The sequence below is a fragment of the Leptosomus discolor genome, chromosome 7 (genome assembly GCF_034619465.1).
Source record: "Leptosomus discolor isolate bLepDis1 chromosome 7, bLepDis1.hap2, whole genome shotgun sequence".
NCBI classification, from domain to species: domain Eukaryota; kingdom Metazoa; phylum Chordata; class Aves; order Leptosomiformes; family Leptosomidae; genus Leptosomus; species Leptosomus discolor.
This window is the reverse complement of record NC_141397.1, coordinates 63794640-63819190: the sequence shown is the minus strand read 5'-3', so window position 1 is coordinate 63819190 and position 24551 is coordinate 63794640. Positions and strand designations below refer to the sequence as shown.

Sequence of the window (24551 nt, the reverse complement as noted above, 5' to 3'; positions counted from 1 at the left end):
TAAAACTTAAAATACAAAGCCACTATTTAAAAAAAAAAAAAAAAAAAAAAGAGATATTTTATTAGGTTTCTTTTGTTTGAGGCCTTTAGGGTTTTGTAGGCTTTTGTGGCACGTAGAAACACAAAACTGTCATCATCTTTTTCGTTAAAGTGAATACAAATACTCATGGCAGAATATAATCCCAAGAGACGGGCCTTGGAGGAAACCTCAAAGGCCACGAAACCCACCGGGGAGCGCTGGCAGAGCTGGAGAGCTGCTGGCCTGGCCTCTCGCCTGTGGCTGCCACGCTGGAGGGATGCTACAGCGTGGTGCAGCAGAGGAGCCTTGGTTGGTGTGGCCGAGCCCACTGACCCTGCCTCCCAAACCACCTACAGTAAATAAAGCCTGTGTTATGGAGAGCTGAGGCTGAAGGCTGTCTTGATTAGACAGAGATCAAAAAAAAAAAGCTCTGCGGAGTAAGTGGAGCGCACTCGGTGTGCTAAAGCTCGGGGAAGCATCGTGAGAGGGAGGGCACGGTCCATCTCATCCCTAAATTTGCAGGGGCTTGTTCTAAGTGGCTGCTCTGCACTGGAAGGATGCTGTGCCGTGAAGGGGCTCTTCAGAAGAGATTTATTCCGACCTTTATAATGAAATAAATGTTTTGTGAAATGGTTCTGGCAACTTGAGATTTCTAAGGATCTGGAAGTCACCTCGATACCCTGGCCTGGGCGCCCTGTGGCTGTGAACACCATTTTGGCAGGGAGGGTGCTTGGAGTGCTTTCACTGAGCTTCAATTTAGAGGTTTTCTCTCCTAGTGTTTGGGAGATGATCCCAATGAAAAGTGGGGGGCTGTTTCCTCCCTGAGTGGAGTATGCCCCAACAGCATCGAGGGGGTTTTTCTACTGACCCAAGCAAGCATTATGTATGCACAGCAGAGTTAAATGTAGCTGCCTGCTCGTCCGTGGGCAATCAGCGCACGATTAAAGCACAGAAAACTCGCTGTGCCCTATTTCCTCACCTTACTTAAGGACGACTCGAGCGCTGCCATCCCCGGCCCGTGCATTCCCCGCGGCGCTGGGTCTGTGGCTGCGTGTTCCCCGTCGCAGGGACACCCCAGCTGACCTGCTCCAGCTACGGTTCTGAGCTTTCCTTTCCTGCTAGAAAAAGCAAAGCAGCCCGAGGTGGCTGCCACCACCTCTCCCCTCCGCCAGCGTCGCCGTTGGCTGCTGGAGGAGCCGTGGCTGTGGCCGTGGAGGCCAGTTCCCCTCTGATGGGGTCTGACACGTGAGGGGTCCTTGGCTCACAGTGCCAGCCTGGAGCGTACCTGACCACAGAGCACCCGTCATTGCTCTTTTTGGTTCGTTTAACCCCTCTACAACACTAGATGGGGAGGGGGGGTGTTTCAAGCAGAGGCCGGTTCCCAGTGGGGCGCTGCCTGCCCACGGTGGCCTTTTGCATCAGGTGGGAAGAGGCTGAACACCAAAGAGTTTGGTCCCTGCGCTGAGACAACCACAAAATGCCTTTGTCTTGTGGTTTTGATACCCAGAGTTGAAGCTGGCCTTTTCCCTGCTGGTGGGGAGATGTCCCTCGCAGGAGTGCAGGGTTGGCTCTGGTGCTCTGGCCACCGAGGAGGGCGCATGAGTGCGCCTCTGGCAGTGGCTAAAGGGGCCTCCTGTTGCTCCCTGCCATGCCTCTTCCTAGGCTGATTTTTCTCCTGTTGTTTCTCTGTGGGATGCCACTCCATGAGGCCAATCCTGGAGCATCCCGGCTCGGAGGGCAGGGCAGAGGTGAGCGGGTCTGAAAGCTCTGGAATGGGGGCTCGAACATTTTAAGAAAGGTGGGTGAAAAGAGCTAAACGTATTTCGGGTAGGCTGTGTCACTTCCTACCCTGTGGGGTGACTTTGGTGGCAGTTTGCAGAGGGGTGGCTTGCACGTGGCGTGGGTTCACACACAGCATCCCCTCCCCGCCCCCCCCTCCGTGCGTTGGGTACCACAGGCACAGTGGGACCAGGCTGGGGCTGGAGGGGGCGTGAAGACGTCACCCTTGGATGGAGGAGGACAGGGTGATGCGGGGACTGTCAGAGGGGAAGCATGGGGCAAATTGCAGGCTCAGCCCCCAGGCTGTTGCTTGTGGCCACCACATCCTTCCTCTCGGGCTATGGTGGGGTTTTTTTTTGTTGTTGGGTTTGGGTTTTTTTGAGATTTATTGTGTCAGGATCCATCCCCATGGCTGGGAGAGGAAGTTAATTTACCAACAGCAGGAAAGGACACAATGAGTCAGTGGTGGAGGGTGACTAAAAATAATGAAATATCCAGAGAAGGACTTCATTTTATTTGGGAATTGTAGTTACAAAGCAACGTCCTGGGGCAAGAATGGTATTAAACGATCCTATTTAATGTTGACTGTTTTTACCTCAAACTTCAGAGCAGAGTAATGCCGTGATGCGTAATTTGTGTGGTGTTAGAGCTGGGAATCTAACTAGAATATGCATTTTACATGAAATGATGTCAGCATGACTTGGATATATCATTTAGACATGTAAACTTTGTAGGGCTATTACGATTATATTCATCTAGCATGCGGGATAGTTGTGTCGTGCCAGAAATCAGTACTTTTGTTGCTGGCGTGCCACATTTTGAGGATCACTGAGAGATTGTGGCATAAATTCCATCTTTCTAAGGATTCCCTATAGAAATGCACCGTGATGGGTGCGATGCCGGTGAGATCTCAGCAAGGACTGAGCAGGATCCAGCTGTGGGGTTGGGGCGCAGTGGCTATGTTGTAAAGCCTGGGATCTCCCAGCAGGACTGCTGGAGGCATGAGCTGGAGCTGCAAGTGGTGCAGGTTTGGGAGTGAGGAGCCGGGGCTGGGGTCCTTGGCCACCCCAAGCAGGGCCCAGGCAGTGTGGGGGTCCCTAGACTCTGCAAGCCCGCCAGACGGGTGGCAGGTTGAGGCTGGACACCTCTTTGAGCTCTCTTGGTTAATTCCTAGAAACATTTTTTTTTTGCCCCTGAAAAAGCTGGATTAGCCAAAAAATAGCTCCCTGGGGTCCTTCCTGGTGTGTTTTTGTGTAAAGAGTGAAAACAAAACTTCACCTTGGTTTGACGTTGCTGTCACTGCCCATCCTCGAGTGGCCGTGCGAGGGCTCAGGACCGCTCCGGCTCTGCCTGGGGTCACTGCAGCTCCTCCAACCACTGGGATTTAATTCGGATAACTCCCACGGTGAAAACCCTGGGAGAAAGCCCCTTCCTCCTTCCCCTTCTAGCCGTGACTTACGCCGCTGGGCTTGGATTTTGACATCAGACACCGGGTTTTTTCCTGCCCTTGTGTAGCCGGTGAGGGCTCGGGGCTATTTTTATCCGGCGCTGGCAGTGGCTGGAGGAGGACGCGGCTTCCCTGGCCCGTGCAGCCCTCGCCTCCCTCTCATCAGCTGGCCGAGGCTCCGGCGCTGCCGTTGACTTTATTAGGGAAAAGCAAAGGTGCTCCGGAGCAGCCGGGAGGCGAGAGGGGCCGGGGAAGCGCCCCAGCCGGGGGGACGGTGGGCTGCCGCAGGTCTTGGCTCTGGGGGCGAGCGCTTGATCCCCTGGTGCCGATTGAAGAGCGGTGGAAGGATTGAGATGCCCCGGCGGGAGCGTTTCACCGGCCACGTGAGGACCCGGGAGCGAAGGAGATGAGTCGGGAGGGTGATGGCATGGGTGACGTCATCAGGAAAGCAGCCGCGCCGGCCGCGGAGGGGAGTTATAAAAAGGTAAGGGACAAAAAGGTGCCTTTTGTCTGCCAACAGTCACCCTCTTGGCAGGAGGGGCACGCGCCAAAACGCTGCCCAGCACCCTCCCAGGGCGCTGGGTTTTGGGTGCCGGAGCGGGGAAACGCTCAGCGGTGTTTCACATGCCGGCACGGGGCGGCAAACCTTCCTCCCTCTGCGTTTCCATGTCGCTTTATGATAAAAGAAAACGTAAAGAGATGTTTCCAAACACGTTCTCGTACCTGGGACCCCTGGATTTTAAGGCGTTTTGCCGTGTGGCTTGAGATGCACAAGTCTGACTTGGTTTTGCGTTTACCAGCAAATCCGCTGTGAAGAAAAAAAGAGATAAAAACAAATGTTCTGTGGTTACAGTTTCTGTTTGCAAATCCCAGAATAGCCCTTGTGCTTTACAGAGATAAAACAAGGCGCTGCCTATGGGGCTGGAACTTTAAATATAGTAATTGTCCGTGGCTGGTAATGACAAACGTTGGCAAAAATAGCCTCGGTGGCCTGGCCGTGTCCCGGTGCTCCCCGCCGGGGCCGGGCACGGGCTCTGCACCCTGTTGGGTGCCGGTGGGTGGCCCCGGCATCCAGCCTACGCCGGCCTCGCTGCGTTGTGACCCCTCGTATCCCGCAGCAGTGGCGCTGCCCGGCTGGGATGGGGTCCTGCCAAAGCGTTGCTGCCACCGGTTAATCTGTAATTCACTGTGTGATTAGGCTCTTCCCTCTCCAAACAGGCAGTGCCTCAGCAAAGCACGCCTGGTATTCGGGCCGGCTTTGGCACCGCTCGGTGCGGCTCCAGAAGTGCCGGCAGCAGCTGGGGTTAGGAGCTGGCTGCTCTACCCGAGGTGGGGGGGTCTCTGGGCACGGGCTGGCAAATCGCTGCTACATCTCAACGCCAAATAAATACTCCACGTGCTGTTTTACGTGGTATTTCAGGTGAAGTCTGTCATGAGTAAAGGCTGCTGCTACAGGTGCCTGCACGCTAAATAGCGTGGAGAGGTACCTGGTGAAAAGAGCCGTCCGGCTACTGCTTCTTCAATGACGTAAATAATCCAGTATGGATTTTGCTCAGTTTCCCAGAAAACTGCAGAAACCTTGGTGCCCCCTGCTGTGGGCATCTGCTCTCCGTCCTGCCTCGGGTCGGTCGGAGACAGCCGCCAGCATCAGCGATACCTCTGTGTGCCCCCAGGGATGGGGTTGTGTGGGGAGGAGGCGTCTATTGGATAAATTCAGGCTCTCAACCAAAAATGGGGTGGGTTTTTTTTGGTGTCAGGGTGGGCTGGGCGCTAGCACGTGTTGGAGGCAGGTGGTGAAGAGCACAAATGGTTGCGTGTAACCTGCGAACACCGGCGAGGTGGTGGCAATAGGTGTGTAAGCAGCAATAGTGACAGCGGGCTGGGAAGCAGCGTGCCGAGGCCGCGGTGGGGGAAGGCCGAACCTCTCCTGGCAATTTGCCTTTCCTGGAACGGTTATGTAAAGCGTTTTCCATGTAGGCAGTCACGGCCGTAATCTGGCATTGTGTTTTTGTTCGTGTGCTTAGACAAAGGTAGCTACCGACCTTCCGAACTGGAAGGTCAATGGTAAGAAGGAAAACATCCGCCCAAAACTGTTTTGCCTTGAAAATAAAAGCCAGCCTTGTGTTCAAATGGATTGTCTGAACCCATTCAGCTCAACACCAGACCCCTCTTTCAGAAATGCATGATGTCTTGTGATGCAGTGGCAAAATACACCTTTAAATAACATGGGGTTATGTTTTTCTTGCTAGTACCTTTGCATTTCGAGTATTGGATCCATTATTTTTTATATTCCAAGTAACTATATTTGATAGTCAAAAAAACACTTGCAATTTTCCTTCTTGATTTATGGCTTTCCATACTCAACTGAGGATGTATACTGCAGCTGTTGGGTAATTTATCTAGAGCCTCAAGTCCGGTTCCCTTAGGTATATTCTATTTCTCAGTAACTGTTCCCTATTTTATAATCACAGATAGGACTCCTGATTTCTTTATGGTCATTAGCCTGTGTCTGCCTTATGAAATGGGGTATTCTGAGCTCAGTCCTGGGAGCAGTGTTATTCAGTATCCTCAGTAATGACCTGGTGGAGAGAAGAAATTGCACATTGATTAAAAGTACAGCTGTCAAACTGGGAGCGTTGCGTCTCGGTGGGAAACGGAGCAAAATTAGAAAAGATCTGGAAAGACAGCCCCATCGGAAAGGGGTGACTATGGGAAAGTGGGCCTGTATTTATGTGTATTTTAATGCAAAGAAGAGTTGTTTTCGTCATGCAGGGGGTGGGTGGGTATGGTGCTGAGGGAGGGAGCGGTCCCAGTTGGCAGGGAGGCTGGGGTGTGTTGTCCCGGCTGGGCAGGAGGAGGTGGAGATGTGCTTTGGGCTCCTGATTCCTGTCGGAACACAAGGAAAATCAGAAGTAGATGGGAAGATGTGGGAGAGGGAGGCTGAGTAGCCATGACTTCATGAAGTATTGACGCCCTGAGGGATGGAGCTGGCACTCACCAGGGAGAAACCCACGTCCATCGTGAGGAGCTGGCACCGGCAACCCCGTCTCTGCTTTCAGTCCATTAAAAAAATATTTCTTACTCATTTTTACTTAGTGTTTTCACTGTGCTGCCTTCACCGGCTGGCTGGTTTTTCTTCCAAATCTAACTGCCTGGGTGTGATTGAGGCATCGATTATTGAAACCTGAGAAAACAAAGTAGAAAAACATAGCTGGGCGGTCGGGGTAGACCTTCAGAAACCATGAGCTGAACCCAAAAACTCGATCTCACTTGATGCCATGGGAGTTATTTTTAATATGTTAAATATTTTAAATAAAAGGAGTTCGGTTTCAAATGAAGTGTGTATTTTGGTGAGGGATTGACAATATAATGGGCAGTGTGATAATGTGATGTGTGTAGTCAGCACTGGCGTTGAAATTAAATCATTAGCTATTTTAAGTTAATAATTTGCATTTTGTTACAGCTCGCTTGCTTGTATCAAAAAGTGCTTTATTTTTGCTGTGGTGAAATATGGGAAGCACAGTTCTATTAATTATTAATTAACACCGGGGAAGCAGCCTGTGCTTGCCTGCTGTGTTTTCTTTTCTTGTGTGTTCTTGATTGGGTATTACGTGTTATTTTAAAGTGAAATGTTTGAGGGCTTCAAAATGTCCCTTCTATCAATAACTTGCCGCCTTGTATGCATTTGTTGTCAGCGTTGGCACATAATCCATTAGTGACAGACACTGGGATAGTACTGCTAATAATTCTGAATCTAGATCTGCGATTTTCACTTACCGTGCGTTGATTACTCGGGCATCTCCATAATCGTTGATCGGTGATTACTTTCAAATCGCTTTGTAGCTTGCCCTCATTCAAAAAACCATGTGTATAAAAATACATTTTTAAAACTGCAGATAACTTGATGGCAGTGGTTAAAAAAATACGTCTGTAAGCACGTTGGCAGAAGGAGGCTTGCGTGGTTTTGGAGGCTGCTCAGGGAAGTGGAAGATGCTAATGGTGTGGCCTCGGGGGCTGTATGTGGATATAGGTACAGATATCGGTATATCTATTGGGGATATCAGGTGTGTGTGTATATAGAGGTCTGTGCCTATCAGTGTGTAGGGACAGAGATGCAGATGGGCTTCCCTGTTGGGATGGGCTACGGGGTCCACCCGAGCGCAGGAGACAGCTTGGGGGCCGCTGGGCATCGCGAGCGCGGCGGCGGGGCTGGTGGGACGACTCTCCTGCCTGCGCGCTGGCGTGACCGGCAGCTTCATCCTTTCTTGTCGCCCTTCCCTTTTCAGGCCCAGAAGAATGAGCGGGAGTCCATCAGACAGAAGTTGGCTCTGGGCAGTTTCTTCGACGATGGCCCGGGACTTTACACCAGCTGCAGCAAGAGTGGCAAGCCGAGCCTCTCCTCCCGGTAAGCCAGGAGGCCTCGCAGCCCAAAACCTCTTTTGGAGGCTGAAAAGTGTGAGGTGCCTCCAGTGGGACATCCCGAGAACTGCCCTTCAGAGGATCCCTCAGTTTTTGCTTGCAACTTTGTTCTTGAATTCTCCTTGTTTTAGAACAACGTCTTATGCTCCAAACGCGATAGTTGTACGTTACTTAAATAACTGTAAATCATTTGCTAAAATATATTCGTTTCAAACTGTACAAAAGAGATATTTGGATGCTCAGGGAATAAAGCAAATGAGCTGAAGTTTCCTGAGTTAGGTTTCCTTCAGGTTTTCGTTTAGGATCTCTGCCCTGAACTGAGCATTGCCTTTGGACTTGGGCAGACCGAGAACGCCTCCCACACTGGGAGTAGAGATCGACCTGTTGCCATGGTGTGGGAGAAGAAAAAAGTCTTAGAGAGGCATAAAGCCAGGAGGAATACTGTTATTACACCAGAGAGGTACAATTGTGAAATTAAATGGAGCTGCAAGTCGTTTGAAAGGGAAAACAGTTTTGCTCTGTGTAGTTACAGCTAAACCAGGAGCCGCTATCTTGTAATTATAGCGTGGGTCTAATTAACGCTGCGCGGCAGGGTTTGGCAGCTGTGCCACGAGAAATTACCGGCTGTACCTGAAGGTTTTGGTGTTCCATTAGTTCTTACAGTCCAGGCAAAGCGTTAGTATTGCACACTGCCTGTTGCCGGACCTACAGGCACCTTTGCAGGACAGCGGCTGTCATGCTCGCCTACGAAATAAAAGAGCGTAAATTGCCGGGTTTGGGGTGTTGGGGTCGTGCTCTTGAAGGGCACTTGAGTCGCAGACCCCCATTTAGCACTTGCTCTGGCCTTCCTGTGCGATGTGATTTTAAGCTGAGCCGAGGGGGCGTCCTACTCCCCGACCTGGGTACCCCTGTCTGTCCACCGGGGCTTAAAAGCTTGTGCAGAATTACAGAATAGAATCATAGACTGGTTTGGGCTGGAAGGGACCAGTAAGTGTCATCTAGTCCAAGCCCCCTGCAGTGAGCAGGGACACCTTTAGCTGGACCAGGCTGCTCAGAGTCCCGTCCCACCTGACCTCCAATGTTTCCAGGGATGGGGCTTCCACCACCTCTCTGGGCACCCTGGTCCAGTGTTTCACCACCCTCATTGTAAATAATTTTATCTATTTTATGGTAATAATGACTAAGAAATTCCACTCAAATAAATGGAAAATAGGTGTTTGCTCTCTGTAAGGACCAATATAAGCCCCTACCATGGGGAATGAGGAATAACAGTCATCAGAACGTGTGTGGGAGTTTGCCCCATCAGCAACAGGTAGGATGGAGTGTGATGCAGCGAGTTGGCCCCAGAAATCTCTAGTTTCTGGGGTTAATTTTTAATGAATTTGGAAGATGTAATAAGCCTGAGCAGATTTTGTAGGGGGCAAACGGGCCTGACCCTGGTGTCAGATGGGCAAATTGTCCTGGAGACCCCGTGGTGCGTGGGCTTGCCTGGTGGCCGCAGAGCTGCTCCGCAATGTCAGTGGGGGCTCCCACAGACACCCCCTTGTCCAAAAAAAAATCTGTTCCTCTGTGTGCTTTCCGAGGCTGATGTGAGCAGAGGGAGCCATGGGGGGTCTACCTGGAGCTTGGTGTGCCACGTTCTTCTGGGGGCATCAGCCAGCACCGGTAAAATGTGCTTTACCTGGCTGATGACTCTCTGGGGGATAACTGTTGTGTGAGCGAAAGCCGGGATGCGCTCGGCTGCAGAAGCGCTTTTCCCTTCTCTCAGCCTGTGCTGGGACACCCCTGCCCTGAGCCAGCGTGTCTGGAGCAAATTGGTCCCTGGGAGGTGAATTCGGGTGATCTTAACCTGTCCCAATCGGGCGATGGAGCTGAGGGTCCAGAAAACACAGTCGTAATCTCTTGCAGTACAGTAGTGCCTCTGGGCCACGAGGCTGATTATTACCCTGCTGAATAAGTAGTTTCAATCATTAGCACATTATTTGATATAGTATACTAATATTTATATATTGTTTATATATTTATATAAACGATATGATTATATACTTTACATAATAGTATATTTAATATATTTTATATATACTTTATATATAATATTTTATTCAGTGTACTGATATAGCCACCCGTGATGACAGCAGCTCTGCGGTGTCTCGGTAATTCTGAAGTTCATCAATAGATGGTGGTAGAAGCAGTGTCATGACCGTGCCGCCGAGTTTCCAGTCCCAGTTTGAGCTGCCTCTCAGAAACGGCAGCACTGGGCAGCAGCGCCCGTGCCCTGCCACTGCGGGCCGGTGGTCTTGCCTCGGCTTTTGGGTTGGGGATGACCATCTTCTTGGACAAAAAGTGAAAACCCGTTGTATTTTCCAACACAAGGCCTACAGCATCCTTTCCAAAACCGCGAGCGACTCGCTGCTGATGGTGCTGCGGCGTCTCGCCCACGTAACCCGTCGGCGTGGCGGGGAGAGCCGCGGGATGCCGGCGGCGGTGCCGGCGCGAGGTTGGCTGTGGTGTCACCTCTCCCTTTCCCCCCCCACCCCCCTGCAGATTACAAAGTGGGATGAACCTGCAGATTTGCTTCGTGAACGACAGCGGCAGCGACAAGGACAGCGACGCCGATGACAGCAAGACAGAAACCAGCCTGGACACGCCGTTGTCGCCCATGGTAGGTCTGGCAACCCATCCCACAGAGGCTTCGGAGCGTGGAACCCATAGGGCGCCCGTAATGGATGCTGATAAAAGAGCTGATCCTGTTAAAATAGCAATGCTAAACCCCAGAGCAGCATCTTCAGCCATCAAGAAGAGAAATGTGAGATGGTGAAGGGCAAATCGCTCCTGGCTAGCAGGGAGCTGCTGGAGAGCAGGTGCCCTCGTGTGAAGGTGTTCCTTCCTCCCTCCCTTTCTTTTTGGCTCTGAGAATTATCAGGGCAGTAATGGATACGAAGTTATATCAGCTCTCACCAGCTTTCGTCTCCTCTCTTTTCCTTTGTGTGTGTAACACTGCAGCCCGGGATGTTTTCCTCCAGCTTAAGCAGTCTGTCCCTTCAACACCTATTGATCTCGTTGGCTCCTCTTTCCCTTTAAAGTGCTCAACTTGCTGTCAATAGTCCAGGGGGACTATCTGGGAATTACTCTGATTTTTAAAGATAATCTTGCGGATGAAAATTTAAAAAAAATAAATCTGGGCTCTTCACCGTTTCTGTAGAAATGATGCCACTTGTAAGTGCACAAAAATAGGTTAAGCCAGCAGCAGGCTTCTTAGCCATGGCATGGTTGGGGCGACGGGGCTGTAACCGCTGCGTGTCTGCTTCCCTAGAGCAAGCAGAGCTCATCCTACTCCGACAGAGACACGACGGAGGAAGAGTCGGAGTCCCTCGATGACATGGATTTCCTCACCAGGCAAAAGAAACTCCAAGCTGAAGCCAAAATGGCCTTGGCTATGGCGAAGCCCATGGCCAAAATGCAGGTCGAGGTGGAAAAGCAGAATAGGAAGAAGTCGCCGGTAGCGGATCTTGTAAGTGGGGGCCAGGGGATGGCGGGGGGTCGGGGGGTAACACCAGCCCTTTTGCTGTTTGCTTGTGCTTGTCGAGACGTGGCCAGCGGCCAGCGGTGCTTGCGCACAGTGCTTGTAGACCCGCAGAGGAGCAGGGAGAGAGTCAGGAGTTTCAGGGTCAACATGGGTTGTCTTACTGGGGCATGGTGGGAGCGGGATGGAGGCAGGGAATGAGGTGATGAAGCAGCGGGAAGGTTGTTGCTGCCTGGAGGCTGGCAGCAACACGGTGCTGCTCATCTCTAGGGCATCATCTACTCAGCCCGTCTCCTGCCTTGGTACAGCACTGCTCACCATAGCCCTTGCCTCCCCTTGTGTCCGTCCACCATCATCAGTAGGTCTGAAGGCTCGGGTGAAACGCTGTGTAGATGTTTCAGCTCATTGTGGTGCTCTGAGTGCAGTCTTTGGTACAGGTTGTGAGAGGGGGACCCGCTGTTCAGGAATACGAGTAACTCAAAAAAGAAAACGGTGAAAAACTGAAAATCTCTTTTCAGCTGCCACATATGCCTCATATAAGTGAATGCCTGATGAAGAGAAGTTTAAAACCCACTGATCTAAGAGACATGACTATCGGGCAGCTACAAGTGATAGTCAATGATCTCCACTCACAGATAGAAAGTAAGTGATACTTGTTTAATTAATCTTTGATATGTCCCGTTTAATTAAGAGGAGTTCTCCAGGATACACGTAGAAATGTTGGTAAATGTACAGTAACAGGAGCATAGGGAAGAGGCGCACCGCGGTAGTTGGGGATGGAGTTCTCTCCAGATTTGGCTCCTTTGGCTTTTTTCCCTCCTTTTTTCGGTTTCTCCTAAAGCGCTCGCTGGGCTCTGTAGGAGAGGAGGGTTGTAGCATTGTGCCAGCACCTAACGCCCCACTTGTAACTCAAAACCTGCTCGGGTGAATGTATTCTTGGGAAACGGGCCTGTCCTGGAAGCACCTGCCGTTCAGGGCTTTGTGGCTGCGTCTTCATGGGACGCTATGCCATGGCATCAAAACCATCCAGAAGTGGAGAAACCCTCCAGTTTAGCAAACATCCCGGGGCAGATCCACTTTCTCAGTGCTTCAGCGCGTTTCGTGCGTCCTTGCGTTTGCCCGCAGGGGCAGTGCCCCACCTCCTCATCTGTCTTTGCTGTCTCCAAAAGATCCAGGGGTTTCTTCCCCCAAGAGATCTCCATCTTCCAATGAATTAATAATTTTGGGAGTAGAGGTCTTCAGTGGCTATAGGCCCCAAAAAAAAGGGTTGGTTGGGGGCTGCTGTGCTGCTCCTTCCCTGCTCACGGTGGTTAATTGGCATCCCTTCTGGAAGCAGCCCCGCTGAGGGTGCAGAGCTGCGCCGTTGAGTCGTGATTTGTTATTTTTGTGCTGCAAAGGCAAAAAAAAAAAAAAGGAGGGGGGGGGCTTTTTAATTAGCCTCACTTTAGAAAGCACCCAAGTATGGGAGCAGAAGTGTTAATGTCATTTACACCGAGCTTGCTTCCCGAACTGAAGGGGTGTTAACCCAGGGTAGCTGTGTTGAAGCAGCCTGGACACCAGCTCTGGCAGTGAGTGATGGGCAGGTACAGCCTTCAGAGAACAGAATCGTGGCGTGGTTTGGGTTGGAAGGGACCTTTAAAGGTCATCTAGTCCAACCCCCCTGCCGTGAGCAGAGACATCTTCAGTTAGATCAGGGTGCTCGAAGCCCCGTCCCGCCTGACCCCATCCAGCCTCTCCTTCAGGGGAGCCCGTGCCGGCAGGTTAATTTTTCACGTGGTCCTTTTTTGTTTTCCTCTTCTTCTCCGCTCTTGGACACAACCCCGAGCAAGAATCCAATGTCACGAGCATCCCTCTTGAGCAGAGGGGCCGGCTTGGACAGTAACCCCAAACCAGGACGGGTGGATAGCGTGTTCTTCGTTGCCCCAGGGAATTAAGGAGCTAAACCTGAGGCTGCCCGAGCGAGCGGCTCAGCCGCTCTCTGCAGCGTGTTCCCTGCTCAGGGTTAGTGCCCATAAGTGGGTGAAAGCTGAACTAGCGAGACTCCAAGCACTGAGAAATTCATCTTTAATTTTGCTGCTGCGCCGAGCTATTTTAGGAGCGGAACTGCTTGCGCGCAGTGGCAAGGGGCTTACAGGTTATCCTAAAAAACATACATCCTCTGGGGAGGTCCCTCCTGGTTCTCCGCACCAGGTGAGGTGTAATTTGGTGGGGAAGGATGATGTAGTGAGTCCCAAACCAAGACATCACAAACTCACCCGCTTTCTCCCCGGTGCCAGGCTTGAACGAGGAGCTGGTGCAGCTGCTGCTTATTCGGGACGAGCTGCACACGGAGCAGGACGCCATGCTGGTGGACATTGAGGATCTGACCAGGTGAAAGAGGCTCCTCGGGGTATTTCTCGCTCCTCACAGGTCCCAGCTTGCTGTTGGCAGCATGTAGGGCTTTTATTTTAGCAGAATTTTGGTCTTAAAGCTTTTGCCATCGAAGGTAGGGGCTGAGGAGGTCGCTACTGTCCCCTCCAAGACAAGAAATCAAGGCACTCGAGTTCTTGAGGGCATCAGCAGCTTTCAAGAGCTCCCCAAACGCAGATGTTGGTGCATGCTCTTGAGTTGGTGTTGCCCTTTCCAAAGCCTGAAAAGAACCTGGGAAGGAAGGATGCTGCAAACCCCCAGTGCGAACTGCAAGGAAAATCCAGTCTCCCCATCTTGCTGGGGTGAACTACAGCCGGTCTGCCCTCCACTGTCAGGAGGACTTGACCGATGGGAGAATTTCTGAACCACTTAAATATTAGCGTTCAATATCGGTGGGTTTCCTACAGGACTCCCATCTCCTGGGCAGCGAGGCTTAAGAGGCATTTTCCTTTGAGATAACTAGTGATGCGCTGTAGAAACATGAAGTATTGCAAGCTTTGGGGGAAAAAAAGCTGGAAAAGAAGGTGCACTGGTTATTGTCAGCACACCAGGAGTACAGTTTTGAAACCAAAGCGTTAAGCTTGCCAAAAATACGGCCTAAATTTGTTTCTATTTTAAAACATCGTGGTGCCGCGTAGCGGCTGGTTGAGATTTGACGGTGCTCTGCCTGGAAGAAGTTCCCACCAGCTGGGGTGGCCGTGGGGGATTTGGGAGCTGCCCGGGGGACGAGCAGGCGGGTTGTCACTTCTGAGTCTTGTGAGACACTTGTCGCTGCTTCCCTTAACGAAGGGCGATGCGAGGAGGGGGTGGGTGGGACACGGGGAGTGGGGCTGGGTCGGTAGGCGAGCGCCAACGCCACCTCACATCTCGGTGTCCTCCTGGGCTTCGGGCACCGCTTTGCTTCCCTAGGTGCAATTCGTGGCAGTTCAGTAAATTAAATTCGTTTGGAAGCTCGTCAGGATGGTGGGGGCTGTGGCGCGTGGCGGGGGGGGCACCAGCTCTCCCCGTCCCCGCGTTGCTTGGGGGCGAACACGCCGGCCATCCCTGCAGGAGGCGGGGGGACCGATGCCAACTCACCCCAAACCGTCCCAGAGAAGGGTTTGCTCTCCCCTTTGCCCACCTCCCCGTCCCCTCCCCGCCGGGAAGGAGCCCATCCAACCGAACATCCCTCGCTCCGTGCGGGTTTTTACCTCGGGAAAACGTTATTTTGGGTCGGCGCCGGCTCGCAGCCCAGCCCTGCGTGTGGTTTGGGTTTCCACCTCCCCTCGGCGCGGCGAATAACGCAGCTTCTTCCCTCCCACCCCCCCTCCGTCCCCCCCCAGACACGCCGAAAGTCAGCAGAAGCACATGGCAGAGAAGATGCCGGCCAAGTGAACCCCGGAGCCCCGGGAGCAGAGCTGGAGCGAGACTTCATTTTGCTTCTGTGTGTGTCCAAGCGCTGATGTCCACAGTGGCGCACAAGAAAAACCAGTGTTAGTCATTGACCATGTCTGAAGCTTTATGTCCGGTGATTGGCCTCTGCTTCTTAATTTATTTTAATTTTTTTACTCGTGCCACTAAATATCAGGCATTTTAATAATATTATTACAAAAAATGTACAGTACTTATAACATTATAAATCATGGGTGAGAAGAGAGGGTAGTTTAACTTTATTTTTGTTTGTTTAGAGATTTTCGGTTGAACGATATTTTACCATTGACTACTTTTTTATTCTTCACTGTAGTTTTAAAATAAAGAAACTGTACTTGACGGTGCTATACAAGTCAAAAAAAAAAATACATGCCTGCCTCGTAGTGAAGTTGTAGCTTTCAGTAATAAGTATATTTTAATCAGTTTTCAACATTTTGTGAATGTTGACTACCTGACATTCATTTTTAGATGTGCTATTAACATGCGGTTGGGTTCAGAGAGTTACCTTGAAAGTTTTATGTATAAATATGTAAAATAAAAATTAAAAAAATTGTTTCATATGATACGTCTTTTTGTTGCCTAGTGGTTGACTTTGGTGATGCACCAGTAATGTATTCCTCGAACTAAATGTGCAATTCCTCCTCTGTCATCACCAGAAAGAGCCTTTTTTTTTGTTGTTGTTGTTGTTGTTGTTGCCGATCACATGAAATAACGGAGAGAAGACAGGATTTTTGTAGAGTTATTTATTTGTAAGTTCATAATGTATGTATGACATGGACTTGAGAGATTCTTCTATAGTAACATTCCCTGGGCCCTAATAGTGTGACTATTGTTAGAATCGGCAGGCACATACCGTAGATGGGGTGGGGTTGGGTTTTTTTTTTAATATTTTATGGGCTAAATATTAAAATGACTCGCTAATGTCAGAAATAATTAAAAAAAAAAAAAATCTATGTTAAAAATCTAAGCAGCATATTAAATGTATTCTATATGGGAATCACTCACCTCTCTGCCTTTGGGCTGGGCTCCCCGTTAGCTGTGCTCGTCCGCGGGGCGCTGGGTGAGTCCTCCTCTGCGCGGGGAGGAGGAGGGACGTGGCCGGACTCACGGGTCTCTCGCCGTCCCTCGTTTAGCTGATTTACCGCTGAAACAGCTCGGCCAGCCCCTTCCTAAGGCTGCCGGCAGCAGGGACGCGCGTCGCGCGCACCAGCTTTTTACCTTTTCATTCTTTATTTTTCCCTCGGGGGGGGCAAATTCATCTTAGCGAAGGGTCTGGCTAATGACTTATTCAGGGTGTTTGCAGAAAAGCAGGAGCTGCGTTAAAATTTCATCCCCCCTGCCAAGAATGTATTTTAGAAAATGACTTTCCGCCCCCCCCCCCCCAACCCCCCTCTTTTTTGGCAGAAAGTGCAGGTTGTGGAAGCGCCAGCCCTTGGTGGGGTTTGGTGGGGCTGAGGGGGTGGTTGGTTTAACTTAGGGTTGTTTTTTCCTTTCCCAGGAGTTGCTCTGGGGGGTTTTCAGAGGGCAGCCCCTGTCCTGCACCCCCTGGTGGGGGGGACTGTGTCCCATGTCCCGGCCAGTCCCCGAGCAGGGACCTGTGCCTGCCCCCAGCTTCTGCAGAAAGCTGCTGGGATGGGTTAGGCTGGGGGGCCATCGCCTGCAGCCCACGGGTGATGTAAACTCCTATTATTTTGCTTTTTTTTTTTTTTTCCTAATCTATGCAGGAAAAATATATATATATATATTGGGGTGTTGGTTTCCCTGTAGCTCTTGGTTGGCTTGATGCTGTTGCCCGCACGTGGGGAGACCTGGGGTTTATATTTCTGCTCTAAAATGCCGCATTTGCAGTGCTCTGAGGCCAAAATCGCGGGGCACGGAGCTGGTGCCTCCCTCAGAAGCGGCCATTGGGGTATCGCTGGGGCGGTGCCTGCCACTGGATTTCAAGCACGAACAGCGAAAGCCCCAAATCCAAAAATTTTGCTCTCAGCTTTAAAAAAAAAAAAAAAAAGACAAGCAAGAAAGCCCTGGGGTGCTCCTGGGGAACCCCGCGCCCTCCCCAGCCGCCCCCAGCATCGCCCGCCCCAGGGCCCAGCGTGAGGAGCGCCGGGGTGAGGCTGCCTGGGTCAGGCTGGAGTTTCATTCCCTTGCTAAGTGCCTTTAACTTGCTGAAGAGAACTAGTTATTCGGGTCACCTACCGCTGGTTTTCCCCCCTTACATCCTTAGGGGGTTGTTGTTTTTTTTTTTTTTAAGAAAAAGCGTGTTTCTGGGTAACTGCATCTCCTTGGCTCTGTGTCCCGTGTACCGAGGTGTCGTGCTGGTGTGTATGATGGCAATGCTGTGGAATTAATGGATTAAATGATGGTTTTGGAAAGAGAAAGGTGTTGCGTGGTTTCTGAGCTGCTGCTGCCCCCCACTCTGTCACAGGCAATATGTATTTTGCCACCTATTTCTGGGTATTGGTCTCACTGTCTGAGTCTCCCGTGTCCTCCTGGGTGGGTTTTGGGTTCCTCCTCCCCTTGTCCCCACCAGCAAACATAAACCATCTCACGTGGGATGCCGAAGTTGGCAGTGCTTTCCTTCCGCAGGCTGTGCACAACGGGAAAAGTACCTCCCGAGACTGGAAGTCACCAAAACCACCTGATGGAGTCAGCAAAAGCACCGACCCACCCCGCATACCCACACGGGGCGATGGGGCTGGGGGTCCCGCAGGCTCCCCGCACCGCCCAGGCTGCTGCCCTCTGTGCACCAGCCCCACTTGGCTGTACCTCATTCTGGGTATCCACAGGGAATAACTGCGTGGGAGTTTCGGGAGCCTCATCCTCAGGGACAATTGGGGGGGGGGGGGGGGGGGGGGGTTCTGCCTTGCCTTTTTTTCTTTTTTTTTTTTTAAAAAAACCTTTTTTTCTTCCATAAATGGGGCATTTACACGGTTCCACTTGGGACTCCCGGTATCGGTGTGGTCACCCTGGAGCTGAATTCCCCAAAGGAAACTCAAAGGGCTCTCAAGTCAGAAGGTTGCTTTCGGGAGGTGAGCTCAGCAGGGGCAGTAATAAGCAGCTTCTGTTATGACAGTGGCCACTGCTCCACCCTGGGGACCAGGATTCAGTGTCCAACCGTCAGTGCCCCTTGCCTGTAGTGATGGGGGGGGGCCTAAAAAAGTGTTCACGTGGAGAAAACTTGCAAAGGACTAAAAGGCTGAAGGAAAGCGCAGGGGTGTGTTGGATGGGCTGGGGCGGGCGAAGGGGATGCTGCTGCCTCCAAACACCAGTGGGCCCCCAGTAAACGCACCTATTTCGTAGCATGGGGTGGGGAGGGAAATAAAGGAAGGCTGCAGAGGTGGGAGGAATGTCTGCAAATGCGTGTTGGCTCCTCTCTGGGGCTGCGGGAGCGTGGGGCAACGTGTGTGTGTGAAATCGGTGTGACAAACCCCCCCACACACACCCTGCCTCGCACAGCACGGCCCTGGGGCTTGCGTGGCCCCGTTGGGGCATTGCCGAGGTCCAGGCAGAGATGCCAAAACCACGGGGTGCAGCTGGGGGGGGGGGGGGGGGGGGGGGGGCACAGCCAGCATGTCACCCACGGCAGGTCCTCACCCAGCGGAGCGCCGGGCACGGCCGTGCCTCACCAGTCACCGCGTCAAGGGACAGACGTGGAGCTTTGTGCAGCTTGGAAGCAACTTGGGAGCCTGGTTTTTAGCTGCTGCAACATTTTATTTATTTATTTCTTTGTTTTCCATGCTGCCTGAGTAGCTGGGCAGGAAAGGACCGTGGTGTGCCATGTCCCCATCGTACCCTAACACCCCTTTCCTCAGCTAATCCCAGCCATCCAAGGGTAATTTGGCTCAGTTTTTTTTTTTTCCTTGCCTGCCTCCAGCTTTTCTCACAGCGCAATGTTTCTTAATTTTTCAGTCTGTCTCTTGGTTCTAAAAACTCACCTGTGCTTGAAAAGCGTGAAATTTTGTATTTAAAAAAAAAAAAAAAAACAAAAAAAACAAAAGAAGAAAAATACTCTGCTGTCTGAGCTAACATCTTGCTGACGTTAAAGCAGCCCTTGGGAAGAGAGACGGGCTTTATGAGCCCGATGCTTCCTCACAAACCAACTTTGTGGCTTGGATTCTCCTTTTATTTATTTTTTTCCCCCTCCCTTTTTTCGTGACCCCCCCAGCCACGGAGGAGCACCGCTCGCTGTGCGTGGAGGGGTGTGCTGCGTCTCGCTGGGCACCTGGGTACCACCACAGCCTGTGAGCGTGTAAAAAACACGGCAGGGCGTACCCACGGCCCTTTTCTTATTTCATCCTTCAAAGGAGACACACTAACGAGCTTAGGAGAATTAAGCCACGCACAGATTCAGACAAGAAGGGTTGGGGTTGGTGGGATGCAACCCCGTCCCTGCTCCCAGCCCGCTTGAGGCTGTTCCTGCTGCTTTTTGGAAGGTGTTTAGCACGAAGGAGCTGGTTTTTACCTCTTTAAAGCAGCCCCGAGGGAGGCTGAGCCTTGCAGAGGGCATCCCCAAGGAAAAGCCGTCAGCAGGGGCTTACGGTCCGCACACGCTTCCCTGCAGAAGCCTCCGCCTGCTCCCGGGGAGTTTCTCTTCCTTCTTATTGTAAAGCAAAGCGAAACCCGTGTGTGCGGGACCCTTCGTCCTCCACCCACTGCCCCAGAGGTGACCGAGGACATCCTGCACACTGGGCAGGGCCACCGGCAGCAAAGCCACTGGGTGTTTTGCCAGCAAGTACCGAGTCTTGTGTGAAAGCAGCTTTCCCTGGTCACGCTCGGCAGGATTAGACCTTCCCCTTTCGCTTGTATCAACCATCAGCTCCTTCTTAGCGGTAAAATATTAGTTAAAATTCTTCAGGTCTCTGGACAGCGGGGGCAAAAAAAGGATCTCTGTAAAATAAATGATCCCAGTGGTACAAAAGGCTCTGACTCATCACAGCCTCTTCTAGTTCATGACTTTTAGGACTGAGTGCCAAACTGGGATGCTGGCTCTATTCCCGAGGGAGCGATTGCCATGGAAGCCCGGCAGCAGAGCCTGCTCGCCGTGCTCGTCACCACCGTACTCCGCCTTCCCCTCGGCTTCCCAACGACAGCCCGTTTGGGGAAGAAACATGCCTTCAAAAGAAAAGTGAAATAGCTACGGCTGTGTGAAAAAAGGGAATTGCAGGGTTTCGCGTGGAGCTCCCGAGCTGACAGCCTGCGGGCAGCGGCCGTTTCCAGGCAGCCGGCTCAGCCCTCCTCCACTGCCCACCAGTGAAACTGCCGGCAGAGCTGTGGGAGGAGGAATTTTCCAAGGCTGTTGGCCTCAGCCCACCGCGGAGGTAGGGCTGACACCCCCGGGCAGATGCTAGTTTGGAAAACTCCCATCGGAGGCTCAGGGAGTTTTGCCGGAGCAACCAGCACCCACGGCTGCAGGGGACTGACACCCCACCAAAGCAAGGATAAGAGATGCTGAGGGGCTCTGCAGAGCTCGGTGGCTCCAAAACCACCTGGAGAGCTATTTTTGGGGAGTGAGCCACATCACTCTGCCAGACCACCCGTCCTGCACCTTCCAGCTACCTTGGAACATGAGGTCTGGGGAGGTGGGGGGGAGAAAAGGGACACCCGCCCCCACGTCCGTGTGCAGGTCAGGAGCCCTGCAGCAGATGTTTTGGATCCAGCCTGGGGAAAAAATGTGGACTTTGTCGCAGTTCACAGTGACCAACACACGTGCTTTCGAGGGACCCCATTTAATTTTTCTGTACTCTGTATGAAATACAATATTGCAACTATTTTTGTTTCCTTAATCAAAACCATCAGCGGATACTGGGGGACAGCTGAAGGCTCATTTGCAGTGCTACCATACATTCTCTCCTCTCTATGTCTCCTCCGTGCTGGCAGTAACGAGCCAGTTGATGAGCAGGGGCTGCCCTGGTGCTGGGAGGTGCGAAGCAGTCTGTGCTGCCTTGGCCTGGGAGGAAAATACCCGATGTGAACGTACCAGCTCGTCTGCTTGCTCACCTTGCAGCATCCATTCACCACCGCTCCCCCCTCTGTCCAAGCCCCCTTCTCCGCAGGTACCTTATACCTCAGCTGTCCTTTGCACCCCAATTCCCCTCTGCAGGGTGTCCCGAGGGTGACGTCCCAGCCGTGGGACGCAGGGCTGCCCCACACTTACGTGCTCAGCGAGTTTCTTGACGAGCAGCAGCTTCCCCTTGCAGCAGAGGAAGACCCAGACGGCAGCCGGCGCGGAGCGAACGGCGAGCCCAGTTGGATGACGGAGCCCTTGCGTTGCCCTCCAGGTCCTCACAGCTCCACAAATACAGCTCCAAGTTGCTCCACCTCATTTCGGAGGGCTGCTCCTCCAAGCTGTTGGGAGAGAGGGCTCTCTGAACTCCCCTGCCTCGGCACCCTCCTTCACGGGGGCAGTGAGGAACAAAGCCTCGTCGCTGCCGAGGTGAAGCCAAACGCAACCAGGGGAACCTCCCGGGGCAGCAGCAGCTCTCTCCAGGGTGTGACACGTGTCGGGGTGCCCGCCACCCCATCCCCACCGCCATCCCCCCCCTCCGTGACAACAAGCCCCGACCGCAGCACAACCACGGCAGCGCCCGCTGGCCGCGGGTCACACCCCGATGCTCTGCGCTCGCCCTGGCCCGTGGAAATGAGGGATGATTCTGCCTCGCAGGGATGGCACAGCCCGACCTGCCCCACGGCTGGCACTGGGGCTTTGCCTGCTTTCCCTGCACGTGGGCAGAACGCAGCGCTCCACGCAGGAGTGGGCCAACGTGCGCGGGGTCCCGGGACCCGCCGGAGGGGGGTTTGCACCTCTGAGCAATCACAGGTGCTGTGGGGAAAGATCTGGAAATAGCTGACAACTAATTACGCAGCTTCAAATGGTTTCAATGGGATGTTTCTTTCACGCTCTAATCAAACCAAATCCAGAAATTTCTGTTTCGGTTATTTGAAAAGTAAAGCAAAATTTGTTACGTCTACATTAAAAATAACTTCAAAATTAAATCTGAGTTTTTCTTTGTATTTTTTTTTTCCCCGTTGACCACTTGCAGTTAGCAGAGCTATAGCCACAGCCCAGCCTTGCCCATGGCACGTACGCTGCGAGAGGGTCCAAGCAAAGGACTCGGCCCAGCTGCCCTTTTCTGCTCGTGAAACACGGAGACAGATGCAAAACGGGGCGTTAACCCGCCTGCAGAGCCCCTCACTCGTATTTGGTGGCAGCCAGCTGAAGAAACCCAGCCCTGCAAGGCTCCAGGCACCAGCCCACCTGAGGAGCTCGCTCTCCTCCACACGCTGATTCCTCAGGCGGCGAATCCTCCAGCCTTGCCCTCTCCCGGCTGCGCTGGCCCCAAGGACGGAGAGCAGCGCTGTGATCCCTCCCAGAAGTGACTTCACACGGAGAAAACCTGAGCTAATACGGATTTCTCCGTAACGATTCTCCTTCAGAACAACCCGGAACACTAAATAAAGATATTGTTTCAAAGACCTGGAGTTGAAGCACAGGCTGTGGTTGTGTCCTTCCACAAGGTGCTTTTCTTGAGGCTTGGTCTTGCCACAAGCACAGCCCCGTGCCTGTGCAGGGACACGGCACCCCGGCCCCGGCCGCCTCCCTGAGCCCACAGCAGATTGAAGCTGTGCCAGGAGGGGTGCCCATCCCCACCGCTGGCGGTTCCATACCTGACACAGGCGTTAAAAGCTTTCGCGTGGCATTTGTTAGGTTGCAAACCCATTTCATTTGCACCCCTGCACCCCCGATTCAAGCCCTTCTGCGATCCTTCCCGTTCCGTTTCTGAGGATGAGGCGAGCTACAACTTGAAATCGGAGCGGCGGCTGCAAAATAGCTTTAATGCTCTCATTCCCAATGATTTTAAGAGCTCAAGGCTGCTTCGTTTGTGAGGTGGTGGCCTTCCCCACCGACTCAGCAAACGGAGCAAGTCTGTGTGCTTCCATGTTTCTTCAGGAATTACTGCTCACACAGAGCATCATTTATCCTGAGAACCTACAAGCACGCACGAGCAAGTAATTTGGACAAAAAGCCTCTATTTTTCTGGTACCTGTCCCCAGCAGGGCCTGCCCTTATCTGAACTGCTGGGAATTAATCTCTGGGAACAGCTAAAATATGAATAATCTTTGGCTTAATGAAGATAATACGTATTCAATGTATTTGTGGTACTGAAAATTGGAAGTCAAATGGCACTTGCTCACACACGTAATCCATGTACTCCACTCGCACTCTACTCACACGTGCGACCCTTGCTCCTGCAAGCACATCAGCTGCTCCGGTCCCTCCTGGTGACCAGTGCAGGGTCCAGGTCATCCCTGCATTTGCTGCCGGCGCCTGGCAGACAAAATACCGCCCTGTGACCCCAGAAGTGCTGGGTTTCGCCAGTGAAGAGGCATTATTGGTCAAGCATTGAAACAGGCTGCCCGGGGAAGTGGTGGAGCCACCATCCCTGGAGGTGTTCAAAAAACCACGTAGATGTGGTGCTTAGGAACATGGTTTGGTGGTTGTGGGGTGACAGTTGGACTTGATGATCTCAGAGGTCTTTTCCAACCTTAATGGTTCTATGATTCTATGATTATTTTCTTGTACTAATTCCCTTTCCCACCTTTCCCTCGAAGCCCTAAGGGCTATAATCTCCTTTCAGTCAGGGCTTCATTGCACTGAGACTGCGTTTTTATTTTTTTATGCTCACCAAAGTGTATAAAAAAAAATAATAAATGTGTCCCTGTGTAGAAACTACCTGGCAGTAGAGTGCTTGACCCGGAGGAAGCTCCCTCCCACCCCTACAGCACATCACAGCGTGCTTCTCCCCATGCGAAATCCCAGGCAGAGCACCCCCCAGGGGGATGGGTGCTCGAATAACTCGTGCCCTTGGCACTGGAGCTGGGTTCCCTCTCTCACCACGGAACGCTCTAACCGTGAGTCACGCCAGCAGCTCTCTGGGTATCCCCAAGCACTGGAGACTCTGACCTGGGCATCTCAGTAGGCATTCCCGGGTACTGAATCATCAGCTGGCTCAGCACCGAAAGCTTGAAGACTTTCCCCATCTTGCTTCTTCAGCATGGGGTGAAAGGTTGGATCCATCGTTGATGTGACTCAATCATGTTGTGACAAAGAAACGCGAAAAATCATCGCACTGATGCATCTCCTGGTCGACTGGTATCAATGCTCCTTTTTTCACACGGGGGCGAGACCGCCGGCGGGCGAAAGGGCCAGCACAAAACCAGCCAGCAGGGAGCACCGCTGCAGTCACCCCTTTCTCCCACCAGAGCTCTCCTCCTGCCTGCCCACCAGGCCAGAACCCCGGCACCTGAGCCTGCGAGAGCTTCTGCACCCGCGGACGGGAGGTAAAGGGGATGGATGAAAGCGCAGGGAAATAAAAAAAAGCACCCGGAGATGAGAAATGCTGCAGTGAGTGGAAACTGAAAGCGAGAGCCAAAGAGGCCCCGTCAGTGCTGTGCTCAGCAGACGTCAGCCCTCCCTCCCCGCACACGAAACCACCACGGACACCATTAGCACCAGTTACTTTGTACACCGAGGTGTTTTCGGGGCTA

The 24551-nt window shown here is 52.3% G+C and overlaps 1 protein-coding gene across 5 annotated transcripts in view; it reads left to right on the top strand.

Moving 5' to 3' along the window:
* Positions 1 to 14969, top strand: part of SCHIP1 (schwannomin interacting protein 1) — a 128256-nt gene extending 113287 nt beyond the window's left edge. For 2 of the 5 annotated variants that reach the window (XM_086468741.1, XM_086468737.1), the window contains 6 exons: positions 7531 to 7649; positions 10208 to 10325; positions 10977 to 11174; positions 11705 to 11828; positions 13463 to 13556; positions 14918 to 14969. In XM_086468741.1, the coding sequence (XP_086324867.1) occupies positions 7531 to 7649; positions 10208 to 10325; positions 10977 to 11174; positions 11705 to 11828; positions 13463 to 13556; positions 14918 to 14969 (705 nt within the window). Of the gene's footprint in view, positions 1 to 3650; positions 3729 to 7530; positions 7650 to 10207; positions 10326 to 10976; positions 11175 to 11704; positions 11829 to 13462; positions 13557 to 14917 lie in introns of those variants that run through there. The other 3 variants (XM_086468739.1, XM_086468738.1, XM_086468740.1) reach the window with 3 other exon arrangements.
* The last annotated feature ends 9582 nt before the right edge of the window (positions 14970 to 24551 follow it).